This window comes from Aspergillus eucalypticola (genome assembly GCF_003184535.1).
Source record: "Aspergillus eucalypticola CBS 122712 chromosome Unknown BO83scaffold_15, whole genome shotgun sequence".
In the NCBI taxonomy this organism is placed as follows: Eukaryota; Fungi; Ascomycota; class Eurotiomycetes; order Eurotiales; family Aspergillaceae; genus Aspergillus; species Aspergillus eucalypticola.
Window position 1 is genome coordinate 429249 of NW_020290289.1, and position 13698 is coordinate 442946.

General features: G+C 47.1%; 5 protein-coding genes and 1 non-coding gene across 6 annotated transcripts; 2 read left to right on the forward strand and 4 right to left on the reverse strand.

Annotated features, from left to right (window-relative positions):
* Window positions 1-329: 329 nt before the first annotated feature.
* On the forward strand, window positions 330-2707 carry BO83DRAFT_438126 (glycoside hydrolase family 15 protein). The gene is made up of 3 exons (XM_025536068.1): window positions 330-2094; window positions 2149-2213; window positions 2272-2707. The coding sequence occupies exons 1-3, from the start codon at window positions 342-344 to the stop codon at window positions 2494-2496; spliced, it is 2043 nt and encodes a 680-aa protein (XP_025387289.1). The 5' UTR covers window positions 330-341; the 3' UTR covers window positions 2497-2707.
* Window positions 2708-3043: 336 nt separating this feature from the next.
* BO83DRAFT_t172 lies at window positions 3044-3116 on the reverse strand. Its single transcript has one exon. It is a non-coding gene; the product is annotated as a tRNA-Lys (tRNA).
* Window positions 3117-3640: 524 nt separating this feature from the next.
* On the reverse strand, window positions 3641-4608 carry BO83DRAFT_427907 (uncharacterized protein; the record flags this gene model as incomplete). Its single annotated transcript, XM_025535378.1, has 2 exons — window positions 3641-3664; window positions 3721-4608. The coding sequence occupies 2 exons, from the start codon at window positions 4606-4608 to the stop codon at window positions 3641-3643; spliced, it is 912 nt and encodes a 303-aa protein (XP_025387290.1).
* Window positions 4609-5114: 506 nt separating this feature from the next.
* Window positions 5115-5926, reverse strand: BO83DRAFT_427908 (uncharacterized protein; the record flags this gene model as incomplete). The annotated part of the gene is made up of 2 exons (XM_025535379.1): window positions 5115-5394; window positions 5466-5926. The coding sequence occupies 2 exons, from the start codon at window positions 5924-5926 to the stop codon at window positions 5115-5117; spliced, it is 741 nt and encodes a 246-aa protein (XP_025387291.1).
* A 2041-nt stretch (window positions 5927-7967) lies between these two features.
* On the forward strand, window positions 7968-9017 carry BO83DRAFT_379187 (RNase H domain protein). Its single transcript, XM_025531444.1, has one exon. It carries the CDS (start codon window positions 8117-8119, stop codon window positions 8870-8872), a length of 756 nt encoding a protein of 251 aa, XP_025387292.1. The 5' UTR covers window positions 7968-8116; the 3' UTR covers window positions 8873-9017.
* A 2766-nt stretch (window positions 9018-11783) lies between these two features.
* On the reverse strand, window positions 11784-13435 carry BO83DRAFT_379188 (putative MFS multidrug transporter). Its single transcript, XM_025531445.1, has one exon. It carries the CDS (start codon window positions 13385-13387, stop codon window positions 11942-11944), a length of 1446 nt encoding a protein of 481 aa, XP_025387293.1. The 5' UTR covers window positions 13388-13435; the 3' UTR covers window positions 11784-11941.
* Between the last annotated feature and the right edge of the window lie 263 nt (window positions 13436-13698).

The following is a 13698-nucleotide window of genomic DNA, read 5'->3' on the forward strand; positions in this document are numbered from 1 at the left end:
GCATAGTTTCTAATCAGTCTTTCATTGCCTGGCTAGGGCTTGACATTACTACTAGTATTGATTAACATATTGTCCATGAGGTCTGCTACTGCATAGGCATTGATCCAACTGCTGCCAACAAATAAAATTGTCAGAAAACTCCACAACATTACCCTACCCCAAGTAGTATCCTAAAACTGCGATCAAAACAATGACTGGTAGTACGATGGTGAATGCGGATGCAATTGGTCAAACATACCGGGTGTCACCGGATAATCAGCTGTGACGTCATATGAATATAAAGAGGTCAGCACGTCTGACAGACCAACTCTGTTTCTCCCACTCACATCACCCATTGCACCATGGATCCAGCAAACGAATACTGTGGGCTTGAAGACTATGGCCTGGTGGGGGACATGCACACTTGTGCACTGGTCAGCAAGAATGGCAGCGTTGACTCCATGTGCTGGCCCGTGTTCGATTCTCCTTCCATCTTCTGCCGCATTCTAGACAAGGAGAAGGGAGGTCATTTTTCAATTACCCCGGATCGCAGGTTGAAAAATCCTCTCAGTAAGCAGCGCTATCGTCCGTACACCAACATGCTGGAGACCCGTTGGATTCATGAGGAGGGTGTGATGAATATCTTGGATTATTTTCCGATCGCAAAACCCAAGCCGCATGTGGTCGAGAAAGGGCTTCCGCAGTGGTGTCGATGCTACCAGAATAAAGGCTCTGCACAAAAGGAGGCATGTTGTTCAGGGATGGTGCGGAAAGCAGAGTGCGTGCGTGGTGAAATGGAGATAGAAATTGAACTTTTCCCGGCGTTCAATTATGCACGCGATTCACATATAGCCCAACAGTCTTCGGCTTCGGATGACGGTATCCAAGTTTACCACTTTCAATCAGAGAATCAGAATCTGGTTGTCAGCGTTTTGGGAGACAAGGGTGACATTTCCGAGGATGACTCCGATCTTAGCATTGAATTTGAATTGTCCGATCGACCAGGACACCTAGGCCCTGGTCTGATTGGGAAGGTTACCTTGAAAGAAGGACAATCCGTCACTATGCTCCTTCACGATCAGGAATCCATAACGTGCAATGCCCAGGACCTAGCCCCATATCTGCAGCAAATTGAGCGAACAACAGGCGATTTCTGGTCAGACTGGACCAGCAAGTGCACGTTCCGGGGTCATTACCGTGAGCAAGTGGAGCGCAGTCTACTCGTTCTGAAGCTTCTGACCTACAAGCCAACCGGAGCAATTGTGGCAGCTCCCACCTTCTCACTACCTGAGCATATAGGTGGGAGCCGTAATTGGGACTATCGGTACTCCTGGGTGCGTGATGCAGCATTCACCGTCTATGTATTCTTGAAGAACGGCTATCCCGAAGAGGCCGAATCATACATCAACTTCATCTTCGAGCGCATCTTCCCGCCCATGGATAAGGATCCTAAACCAGGAGAGCCCTTCCTGCCCATCATGATCACCATTCATGGCGAACGCGAAATCCCCGAGATGGAACTCGACCATCTAGAGGGGTACCGGGGGAGCCGACCGGTGCGTATCGGCAACGGTGCAGCGACTCATATCCAGCTCGACATTTACGGAGAACTTATGGACAGTATTTATCTCTACAACAAACACGCAGCCGATATCTCATACGACCAGTGGCGAGCTATCCGTCGCATGATCGATTTTGTTATCCAGATCCGCCATCAGCCTGACCAGTCTATCTGGGAAGTGCGCGGCCCACCGCAGAACTTTGTCTACTCGAAGATCATGCTTTGGGTTGCCTTGGATCGTGGTGTGCGGCTGGCGGAGAAGAGATCCAATCTACCGTGTCCGGACCGTGCACGATGGATGCACGAACGTGATGCACTATACGATGAGATCATGACCAAGGGGTATAACGCAGAGAAGGGATTTTTCTGCATGAGTTATGAGAATCAGGATGCTATGGACGCTGCTGTGCTTATTGCGCCGTTGGTGTTTTTTGTAGCGCCAAACGATCCTCGGTTGTTGAGCACCATCCAGAAGATCACGGATGTTCCCGCCAAAGGAGGGTTGAGTGTGGCTAATATGGTATCACGGTATGATACTGGGAAGGTCGATGATGGTAAGCTGTCCCCCGTCTCCTTTGATTACGACACACATCTAATAACCATTCCAGGCGTTGGAGGCAACGAAGGCGCGTTCCTAATGGTCACATTCTGGCTCGTCGAGGCTATGATGCGTGTAAGTACCAAACTCGCCTCCTAGTTGTCCCATCTCGATAGCTGACAATCATCATCAGGCTGCCAAGTCCAAAGCATATCTTCCTCACGACCCGTTCTTCCAACAACTGCGCAAGACAGCCACATCGCAGTTCGATAGCATTCTCTCTTTTGCAAACCATCTGGGAATGTTCTCCGAGGAGGTTGCGACGTCCGGAGAGCAGATCGGCAACATGCCGCAGGCGTTTAGCCACCTGGCGTGTGTGAGTGCAGCGATGAATCTCGGCGGAGGGGGCGACCGATGATTTTGCCTGATCTTGAAAAGGATTTGTAAAGAACGCTAGGAAATGAGAATAATGGCAAAGAGATGTGAAGGGTTTCTGGCGTTTAACATTTCATAAATCGCATTGGAACATGAAGCAAGATCGCATCAAGTTCCCTTTGATTTCGGTAGAGAAATTCTTAAAACCTGCAAGGCCTTTTCCTCTACTACTTGCGGTAGACACGAAATGCTACAAAGAATGTCTGAGTAGGTTATGCTCAATGAAATATCTCTATCCTTTCAATGATGGTCGAAATTCGTATTTTACATACCGCTACTACTACCATTACGCCTAAGGTTGTAAGTGAAAGATGATGGTTCCATTAAGTATACATATTTCGGAAGTAGATCACGTAGTAGTACTAAATAGCACTACACCGCGTGACCATCAAGTAAGAAAACCCAAAGGCAAATGAATGCCGATCCAGACATGACAAGCCTCAAAAAGGAAAAGTAAAGAAAGAAAAAAAGGACAGGGGATAGAGGATCCGAATAAGAACTCAACCAGAAGTGAGAAAAACAAAAGAGAAAGCCCAACGCGGGGCTCGAACCCGCAGCCTTGAGATTAAGAGTCTCACGCTCTACCGATTGAGCTAGCCGGGCTAGTTCGGTGAAGGGTCCGAAAGGAAGAGTGCTACTAGTAGGGAATATCATTGATCAGTCTTCCAACCTGATCGGCATCACGTGCTTGAGCCCCTTATAGACAGATGCATTAGTGGCATATCTTAGAGCCATTCCATATGCGAGATAGTGCATTAGTGCCAGCTTTAGAGCCATTTTGGCGCCGTGCATTAGTGCTATGTTATAGAGCCATTCTGTATGCACGGTCTTGCATTAGTGCAAATTTAGAGCCATTCTGTGGCCGTGCATTAGTGCTATGGTTTAAAGCGATTCTGCATGCATGGGCCTGCATAGATACTATCTATAGAGCTTGACCCTGAGATAAGTAATTACTAACGTAGACCTGAGCTCCCATGTACGCCACGCTGTATTAATTTATATTGTAGAGCTGTTATAGAAATTGAGGATAAGAATATCTTTCAATCAATCCATGCTGCATTACCAGGCTACCCTAAGCAACGCGGTTTACTGTTGCCTCTTTATTACCCTGCGCGAGTACCGTCCAATCAAAGAAGGTGTGTATCGACGAACTGTCTGATTAATTATATTAGCAAACGCTACAGATCTTTAGAGAGCCATAGCCTACCAACTGCGGTCCATATCGGACACCGTAGTCGCTTTCTTTGTCATCCGCACCTCTAATTGCCGTGGCGAAGAGGCATTCGCGAAGAGAAACGCAGTACGCAGACGATTGCGCCGTTGCGCTTATAGGTGGAGACATGAGGAAGTGGGTATCATCCTGACGCTTGACAAACCACGTATATTCATAGGTTGTAAGCAAGCCATAGCGGCAGTAGTGGTCGTCCATATAGCGTGCTACCTGACCTATATCGTTAACAGTACAGTCAGCTTTTGATATCTTTCCTGGAAATATATATGACCACATGCCTAGCTTAGCGGACAGGAAATTGTGCCACGTCTGGCGTTTCTTCGGTGCGAATGTCCAGAAAGTCTTAACCTCGCCCACTACTCTGATAGTATGTGTCTTGCGATCCACCATTACTATATCGGGTATGAGTTTCGACTTTGCCTTCTTGATCTTCTGTAGGCCGCGCTTTCGCTTCTGCCCTTTCTTCACAGGATCTTGGCGTCTATTCACACCATATTGCGCGTCTCCGAAACGGACTCCGAATTTCATCAGCTCCGTTACCTCCCCAACAGGGTGCAGTACATTATTGACGAAGCGACCCTGTACTCCCAGTTCATTGGCCACGGCGAAAAACTCCTTAGCTACAACAGAATTGAATGCCTCGTATTTACCGCAGTAGGGCTCTAAGAGAGCCTTGACTTCTTTTGCAAAGTCTGGCCAGCTGCGCACCCGGGTAGGGCTCAGTGTGAACTTAGACGTTCCAGGCTTTAGGGTCCTGAACCCAGCGTCAGTGATTAAGTCTGGAATACGAGACCAGAGCTTCTGGCGACGATCGTGTGGAAGCCTCAAAGAGGACATAGTATTAGCGCTACGTAGCTGAGGCATGATAGCAGAATAACCCCTATCGATTTCGAGCAAGTCAGAAGGTGATGGAGAGCGATAATTTCTCAGATATTACGCTTATGTGAAATGCAGGTAAAAGCACATTAAAGTATAGAAGATTATACTTTTCTGTGTCTTTTGTATCTAGTTTGAGCATATTCACCTGAAATTATATTCATTCCACATGGAAGCTGAATGAAAGCTTAGTAAATACTGTTTGGAAATAGGCGAAAAACAAGCGAAAACAAGCGAAACAGAAAATAGCGAATTTAATTGAGACTCTTCCTGGTTCGCAGGAATCCCTCATATTCCTTCTGACTGTCAAAATTGACCGTTACTGAGAGCTAAACACGGGATATAAGTGGAGGCTATTACAAATTCAATTGAATATGAGAAGCACTCAATATGTTAAATCTACTAAGGAACAAAACCAGTAAGAAACAGTATTCAGTCCTCAAAGAAAAGTACATTAGGATTTGTTAAATATGCCAGTCAGATCCAACGCCATCCTATGCTCTCGTTGGGCGCTGATTTTCCTTTTTAGTCGGTTGGTCGGGTGGCGGCACTCCTGGCTTCGGGTCTTGCTCAGGCTTACTGTACGGTGCGCGCCAAATGTTAAACGCCTCCACGTATGGGCTCTCCTCATCTATTGGGAACGATGTGCTACTATTTGGGTCGCTGAATCCGAGGCCATCGAGGTCAACCAGATAAAGCTTATTTGTCCGAGCCTCGTAATTAAGATACCCGGCATGTTGCTGGACCAGCACATAGCCTTTCGTGCGCATGAACCTGCGATGAGCCCAGTACTGTTAGTAAATATACGTATTTCTATTGTAATAGGACAGAAAAAGATGACTCACTCCAAGGTATGTGCGAGCTGGGTTCGAATACTGTCAAGCTGCTGATCGGTAAGCTCATCTTGGATATCTTCGACATTTTCGCCTGGAGGTATCTGCATGACCAAAAGGTCGATATAGCCATTCGGGAATGGCATCCAATTTTCCTGAAACTGGGTTTCGTGACAATAATACTTTGGCCCTAGTCCACGCTCACCCAGGAAGTCTGTGAGTTGGACTTCGTGGCAGTAATGTTCCTCAGCCAACTCCTCAGCCTCTGCGGGATCGTCAAAGTCAAAATCCTCTGGGTCCAGTTGGTAGCGGATTTTGAGAAGAGACTCTAGTTTGTTTTCCAGGTTTATGACCCTTGTTAGAACCCGGCGTTGGCCATGCTCGATATCCAAGAACTCAGTGAGTTGCTCCACGACCTTGAGCTTCCTCCCTTCAATATCAAAGACTCGTCCTCTGAAACTGAAGTCCCACATTTCTGCGCTTTCGTCTGGATAGACACTTGAGTGAAGAATAGCAAAATAGTTGGATTCTCGGGGCGGACGGTTTAGTGTGAGTTGAGACGTTTGAAGTTTCCGTTGTGAGGTGGTAGAAGTCAACATGAGTCACCACCCGGCATCATTCACTATGACGCTCAAGCAAGGTCATTAAAGAACGTCATTACCTGCTACTTCTTTGGTTATCGATGATCAAGACGACAATATTCACTCTAGAGTAACATTATATACTATGCTATGATGATGCTACTGATTCATTAATCTTAAGTTAATATCAATGTCATCTATGCTCGTCATTCCGGGCTGATTTATACCCAAGCATCTAAGTAGGTGATCATCCAGCTTTCAGGAAACTTTCGAAGCTCGCTGTACAAATGCGGATACAGGATGAGATAGTCCGAAGAAGATCTACCGCGGACCAAGAGTGTAGGGTATTATTGCCTTAAATTGTAGCTGCCAACTTCCATAGTCTGGAGTAACAAGTGGGTCACGTGACATACATTTTGCTAGCCCATGCTTCACAAAGGGCTATATCAAGGCACGCCCTATACAGCGAAAGCAAGCAAGCAAAACAAAGCGATGCAAGACAATGCAGCAAAAGAGTGACTGTATTGACTATATAGAGCGCGCAGCGGAGCAAGCGCGAAATGGTGCTTTGTGTGGCGGCCTGAGCGCTAACGACGTGACCAAGCCTACATGGGTGGTTGCCTCAACAGATTAGGTATAGCATGGGCTTTCCTCTCGATATAGATGCATGGACTTGCAGAAATGCTAAGCTTAGCGAGATTTGATAGTATTAGTATTACACTTATTGTCTGCTATATGCACGACACCGCATTAGCTTCACTTTTAGAGCCATCTTAGGGCCATTCTTATGCATGGGCCTACATTTGACAGCTGCCATCTGCACGGAGCTGCCTTAGTGTACCCTTTAGAGCCATTCTTCATGCACGGCCTGAATGAGTCGCTCTAAATATGTGGGCCTAGCAGGGATTTATGTACCCACTCTCTGCACAGGCCAGCATAATGGCGCTAATGCACAGTCTTGCAGGTTGATGGCTCTAAGCCTGCGAGACACATTGGCATATCCAATCACGCTATAGAATAGATAGTATGTGGGGCTCATGATCAACCCAGGTTAGCTGGGACTGATGCACAATTATGCACAATTACACAGTCAACATAAATTCTTCCTCCTTCAGATTACATAATTCCCGTTTAATCGCAGCTCTTGGCTAGTAATAAATGTGGCTAAAGCTAGTAAAATAAACTGTATATAACAGCAGGTAAAATTCACCCCTTGGGATATAGTCAAGACGTATAGGTGACTCAAGACCTCATTGCTTCAAATACGATCCATTGGCGTCCAATAGTGCAAACCTTCCACGGGTTTCTCTTAGAAGGGTTGGTATTCTGCAGGAAAGAATAAAATGACTTTCCAATGATGGCCACGTATCTTACTTTATGAACAGGCCATAAAGGCCGTAAAGACACGACTGTATGGTCACTGAAGTCATGGCGCATAATAACTGGCTTACTCCAATTGTAGTATATTGTAGCGGATGCAATATAGAGTTTGAGATTCATCAACCTGACTGATCATCGGGCTAAGCGACAAAAAAAGTCCGGCTCGCAGAAATAGCGGAGAAAGATGTGGCGAACATCTCGAGAACCGCGGAAATTTGTAAAGATCTTGATGAAATTGGGATTTGCACGATTTTCCGGATGACACTGATGATAATTTGGATGGTCAGGATGATGGTCATGATGGCAATAGTAGAAGAATAGCCTATTAATACATTTCGACGCTGCATGGGAAGCAGTAAATCCATGTTCCCGGGACATCTGCAGCGCGGCATCGGAGGGTTTCACTTATTCGTTTGCTGTGACAGGTCAGGTGATTATCAGCTTGTCAGCAATGCTCATCTAGACCAACTTTACCTCCCCAACCCCTCGTATACTCCTAGAACATTGCTTTTGCGCTCATTCAGCATTTATAGAACCTCTTCATCACCTGCCGGTCGTCTTTCAGCTTGACAGCAGCCGATCAATGTTCACATCCTATCACACCATTCACTTTCCAATCTTCTGCCTTCAGGTTCCTTCTCTATCATCGACGCAAACGAAGCCCCCTATCACAAGCACCTCCTGTGACGACTTCTGTCGAAAATGGGTACCCTCATGGTGGTCATCAACCCAATCATGGCCGCTGGCGGCTACGACAATGATCGCAGAGTCGGTACAGGACGTGTTCTTCCTACCAAGTTCAATCCTCCGTATCCTGACGATGCACCACATTCTCTTTTCCCACCTGGCATCAAAGTCGACTGTGTGCCGCAGGTCCATCGCTTCATCCGACGAAACAATCCCCGCGAGCTCCTCATCTACACCAATGGCACCTGTGTGGAGAACGGCGGAGCCGTCCCCAGAGGAGGCTGTGGCGAGCCCAGAGGAGGCTGTGGTGTTGTCTACCGGTCTCCCGTGGACCTTCCGGAAGGCAAACTCAATCACTTCAAGATCCCTCTCGAGATCAAAGGACCCAGCGGCCGAAAACATCGCCACACAAGTGAGCGAGCTGAATTGCGGGCCGTAATTGCAGCCCTTCGGTTCCGCTGCTGGACCGGAGAAGGGTTCAACAAGCTGGTGATCGCGACTGATTCCGAGTATGTGGTGGAGGGAGCAACTTGTTGGATCCAGGGATGGATCCAGAGGGGCTGGAAGACAAGGACAGGGAATCCTGTCAGTAATCGGGACCTGTGGGAGTGTCTGCTGGGTGAGTTGGAGCGGTGGTATGATCATGGTATGGACATCCAATTTTGGCAGATTCCGAAAGAATGGAATACCGAGGCGGCTCTCCTTGCTGAACAGGCCGCGTTGGAGGCACCAGCAAGAGCGTTTGGCGATGTTTCCGGATACATGGTCTAAGGTGAAATGTGTTTACCATGGGTGGAGGGTTTTCAATTTTTTAGTCTGCTGTTTGCATGGAAGGCCATATAAGACTGTCCAGGCATATGTCACGGCTGTTGTTGCTGAAACTAAAGATTGTATCTAAAGCTTTTTTTCAAACTATACATTGGGTCCTAACTCATGGGCGTATAGTGCTGGCCTAGTGGCAACAGTTATCCCCTCTCGTACTGGAAGTTTAGGCAGACTGACATTTGTGCTTGTAGTATCAGCACCACAATTCAATTGGAAGCTTCCATCGCGTTCAAGCGTCGTTACTACTACTTCACAGATCATTACCAGGATATTAATCCTTATGATCTTGTACTAAAAATAGCCACTCAGATCCAGAGCGCTCAGTTCACATGACCTAACAAATCAAGCGTTTGTGGCTATACGGAAAACGACGCTAGCGTGCAACTAGCTACACACTAAACCTGGTCCTGTTGGCTGGGAGATTCACCCCCTCGCGGTACAAAACGTCCTCCAACGTGGCCTTGCAAAACGCATCAAACTGTTGAACAGTAGCTTCATCTTCTCGACTACTAACGTGTCATTTCTGGAGAGCAACGGCATAATCCAGCATAGCTTTAATGTGCTGCCGCCGCGGAGAAGGACCCCCGATAGCAGCTAGATTACCGGGATGGCGCTTGACTGCTGACGTGCTGCAGAATTTTGTCCGGGCTTTGTCTTTGGCGCCAAACTCTGCTGTCGGGGTTTCGGGACGGCGTATCTAATAGGGAGCACCCTAGTATGAAATAGGTGAGGTGTTGTACAGCTTTAAACTTTTCGTTTCTCTTTCTATCAGAACCGAAATGTGACGGTAAAGATGGTGAAAATAAAGGGGTAAATGATAATAATGATGATAATAAGAATATAGCCAAATAAAATTGAAATCAAAATAAGAAATGAATGGGTCGCAGATCCTGTTCCACCGCACGGGAATAACCGGGTCCAAGGCCTAACTAGTAACTAAACTATAAGACCCTCCCGAGTGGTCCCGATATGGCCCGTGCCGATGAATTCGAACCCATACCAGACAGTTAACGGTTCCCGTCTCGACCCATATTTGTGAACCATGGATCAATGCTACTTTTCAGTTTCAGGGGCGCGCCCGTGAAAGTGGGCCGATAGGGCACCCAACGGTGAAAAATTATTTATAGTTGTTTGTGGTTAGGGCTTGTTTCTACTACAAGCCCAGGCCTTGGAAGGTATCAGTCTACCGGGATTTGTTCGGGGTCAGCATTCTTGGCACCAGATGTGAGTCATATCTATAGTAGTGACTATATTGTGTATATCATAATGTTTGAATGGAAATAGTAAGATAAAGTAGATTCTATTCCGAGATAATTTCACAAGTATATAAGTGTATTAGAGCATGGATGTGGTATAGTAGAGTCTATAAGGAGATGCAATGGGTATGAGAGAATGCGCTTGCAACATGGAAAGAAACTCGTGTGGTATCGTGAAAGTCCCTCGATGTGGTTGTGGGAGTCTTCGTGGCTTTTCAAGGGATTGGCGTAGCGAAGTGGTGCTCGTTGTGCATCCATATGCTTAGCATACGGTAGCGTCGATGAGGTCAGAACCCACATGGCTGTAATCAAAGAATACGTTAGCGGCCGATGCGATCAGCTGCGGGTAAGTCCACACCTACATCTAGCGCCCCTGTCCAGCATAACGGCCAGGTTGGAAGTTGTATTCATCGTCCCAGTGCTCCTTCGCAGCTAAGCCAGCTTTCCAAAGATCCAGGTGTTTGCGAAAGCGCGATCTGAGATTGTTTGGGGAGGATGGGCGGTGTACGCCGTCCTGAACGTTGAGACTTAATGATGATGGAGAGTCCATGTTGAGCGGCTGTGTGATGAACCACGAGAAAATATGGATATGGATATGTAGGTAGAGGAAGATATTTTGATTCTACGACCTGAAATGACCAGGCTGCCCTATTCTTATATGTTTGTCACACCGGGAGAAAAGAAAATTTTTTATTGATTTCTTTCTTTTTTTTTATTCCCTCAAGGATAGCGTAAGCCTTGTCGGTTTTCTCTCGGCGCGGGTGATTCTCGGAATCTCGGCGATGGTTCGGTTTCACGTTTTACTTTCCATATCCCGAGATTTCCCGCACCAGTCACACAGCACGGTTCCTGACAACTCATCCTTGGTCAACACAACAGACTCCCTGCCAAGCCATTGCTTGTATCGGATGAGTTAACACTTTCATCATTCCTGTTTCTATCTAGTCGTCTAGTTGTCCTAGGTTTGGAAATGCTCTTTATCACTGTCTACCTGATTTCTGCCTTCCTTCCCAAAAGCCCTAGCTATGGAACCGCTGGACAGCCCGATGCGACTGATGAAACCTGTATGGACACCTAGTCACTAGTCATCTCCCTGGCGTCATCACATATACCATTTGCTGACGATAGATGATACGGACCGTGCATCGCAACGTGGTGCAATGTAATTGCTACTGTCTAGACAGAGTTAGGTGAGTTGCGTTGCCCGATCCTAGTGGTCGCGAGATTTTGGTGGCACCACACCGTTATACGTCGACTTGGTTCTCAAACTCCAAATCCTAGGGTACGAGCTCCCATATCTATACCCAGTCAAACTTTGACGATCTGGGCCCACAATATGTACCAAGGATCGGTCAGATGCTGTAGTCAATCTCAATCACGTGTTCCGGACCTTATCCGGCTCACATGATTAGTGCCAAGGCTAAGCAAGAGGGTTTGACGGATGACCTTTCTTACTGAAAAGCTAGAGCAAGGACTACCAATTGCCGCGGATTTGCCCAAATGGTAACAGAGTGACCGATATGACTCACCGTATGATAGTCTTGTCTGATTGAAGTTCAAAAGGCCATGGTAGCGTCCGATCTATATCCATCTATTATTAATTAGTATATAACTAAGCCCAATTATGTGTAACCCTTGACAGTGGCACAATGCCGACATGAAGCTCGAAGAAAGAAAAAGGAGTTAGAACCCGGTAAATGAGGTGATAACGAGTACAGCGGGAACTATATTGATACCCTTTTAAGAAAAACAACGACTTTTAGTTCTTCACGTCTGCCCTTTGGGCATCCCGCTCCCTCTCCTTTCTTCTCCACCCAGCGGCAAACCTCCACTGAATCAAAGGGCCTACCAATGCGAGCAGCTGGACAGCGACGCAAATGCTAAACGCTACTCCAACCCCAACACTATTGGTAAGAGGCATGATGAAGCTTGTACCCCCCGCAGCAAAGAGACACCGTGCAAGGTTCAAACTAGCACTAGCCGCAGCGCTTCTATCGGGGAAAACATCAACAAGATAAGTCATGATGAGAGATTGGGTGGAGACAGCAGTCCAGCCCGTAATGAAGGTCGAGACGATAGGTACAGCGATGTGGACCTTGCGAGAATAATTTATCGTCCAACCAAACAAGATGATAGAAAGGCATTGAAGGATCGAAAAGATTGGCACAAGTCGAAGGCGGGCCTTCTCCAGGGGGAAGTTCTCTTCGCGTGTAGCAGCAGTGGTATCCTCTGCCTGCTCTGCATCAAGTGAAGCCTCGTACCTGGCCTTCACCCGCCGATAGTCGGCATCGAGAATTTTACCAGTAACGAGTATTCCAATCATGGATCCGACACCGTTCGCGATGAAGGTCAAACCGATTTGCGTCTCTGACAAACCATAGCGGCTTTCGAAAAGGGAGGACATCGCTGTGATGCTCATCTGCCATACGGTGTAATATATCGCGAGAAATTTGATAATAGGTGCCGCGTGGTTGCTGATGAGTATACGAAGCGGGCCCAAAACATCAATCTTTTTCTTTGCGGCGCGCTGCGATTGGCCGTCAGGAATCTGCTCCCAATCGACCTTGGTCGTTTTTTGATAGATATCCAACGGAAAGTTCACCAGTGGGTTCGAAGACTTCAAACTTCCATTACCAACGATCGATCGAAGAGTCTCTGGCAGAAACACAATGAGAAAGCAGAGGAAAGCACCGCTGTAAATGGTCAAGAACCAGAAAATCGCCTTCCATCCAAGGGACCCAGCAATTGCACCTCCGATTACGGGACCGACGGCAACGGGGACGAGCAGGCCAGCTTGGAAGATCCCCATGTAGCCACCGCGTTCGGCTCGAGTGGTGATGTCGCTAATAACGCCAGATCCAATTGCAATCGTGCTAGCGCTTCCGGTACTTTGAAGACATCGGAGAACAATAAGTGTCGCGTAGTTCTTCGTCTCTGCAAGTCCAATACAGGCGCCTAGAAAGACAATAAATGTGCACACGTATGCTGTCCGGCGGCCTTTTACATCGGAGACTGGACCCCAGAGGCTGGGTGCTAGACCCTGAAAGATGAGATAGGAGGTAACAGTTAGGTTAAGAAGTTCGATGGAGACATTGAGGTCATTTGCGATTGTCGGTAATGCTGGGAAATAAATATTGGATGCAAAGCCGGAGACTATTAAGACATTAGTAAATAGGAAGAAATAGGGACTTGGTATAACGTACATGTTGCTGCAGTTGATACGATAATGATGATCAACCACTTCTGACGCTTATCAAAGATACTGTAGGGCGGTAAAGTCGCAACCCCAATCGAAGTGTCCGATAGAACCAGTGTTGCATTGTCATCTGAAGGCATGATGTTTGTTTTTTCGTGTCTCTGAGAAATAATTTGTTCGCAATGGACTGGGATGTAACGCGACTGCTATAGAGAGCAGCCCTCGCTATATACAATGTCACCGTGGCAATCCCGTGATCATCCCGCAGTAATTTTGCGGAGTTCGGACCTGAGCCCCGGACTTCATTCTCAACTCGGTTC

What these genes read in the sequence shown, in the direction of transcription:
- BO83DRAFT_438126 (XM_025536068.1), top strand. Translation starts at nt 342, where the DNA reads ATGGATCCAGCAAACGAATACTGTGGGCTTGAAGACTATGGCCTGGTG. An exon ending in TACTGGGAAGGTCGATGATG is followed by an intron (nt 2,095 to 2,148) that starts GTAAGCTGTCCC and finishes TAACCATTCCAG; the next exon opens with GCGTTGGAGGCAACGAAGGC. An exon ending in TCGTCGAGGCTATGATGCGT is followed by an intron (nt 2,214 to 2,271) that starts GTAAGTACCAAA and finishes AATCATCATCAG; the next exon opens with GCTGCCAAGTCCAAAGCATA.
- BO83DRAFT_379187 (XM_025531444.1), top strand. Translation starts at nt 8,117, where the DNA reads ATGGGTACCCTCATGGTGGTCATCAACCCAATCATGGCCGCTGGCGGC.
- BO83DRAFT_379188 (XM_025531445.1), bottom strand. Translation starts at nt 13,387, where the DNA reads ATGTACGTTATACCAAGTCCCTATTTCTTCCTATTTACTAATGTCTTA.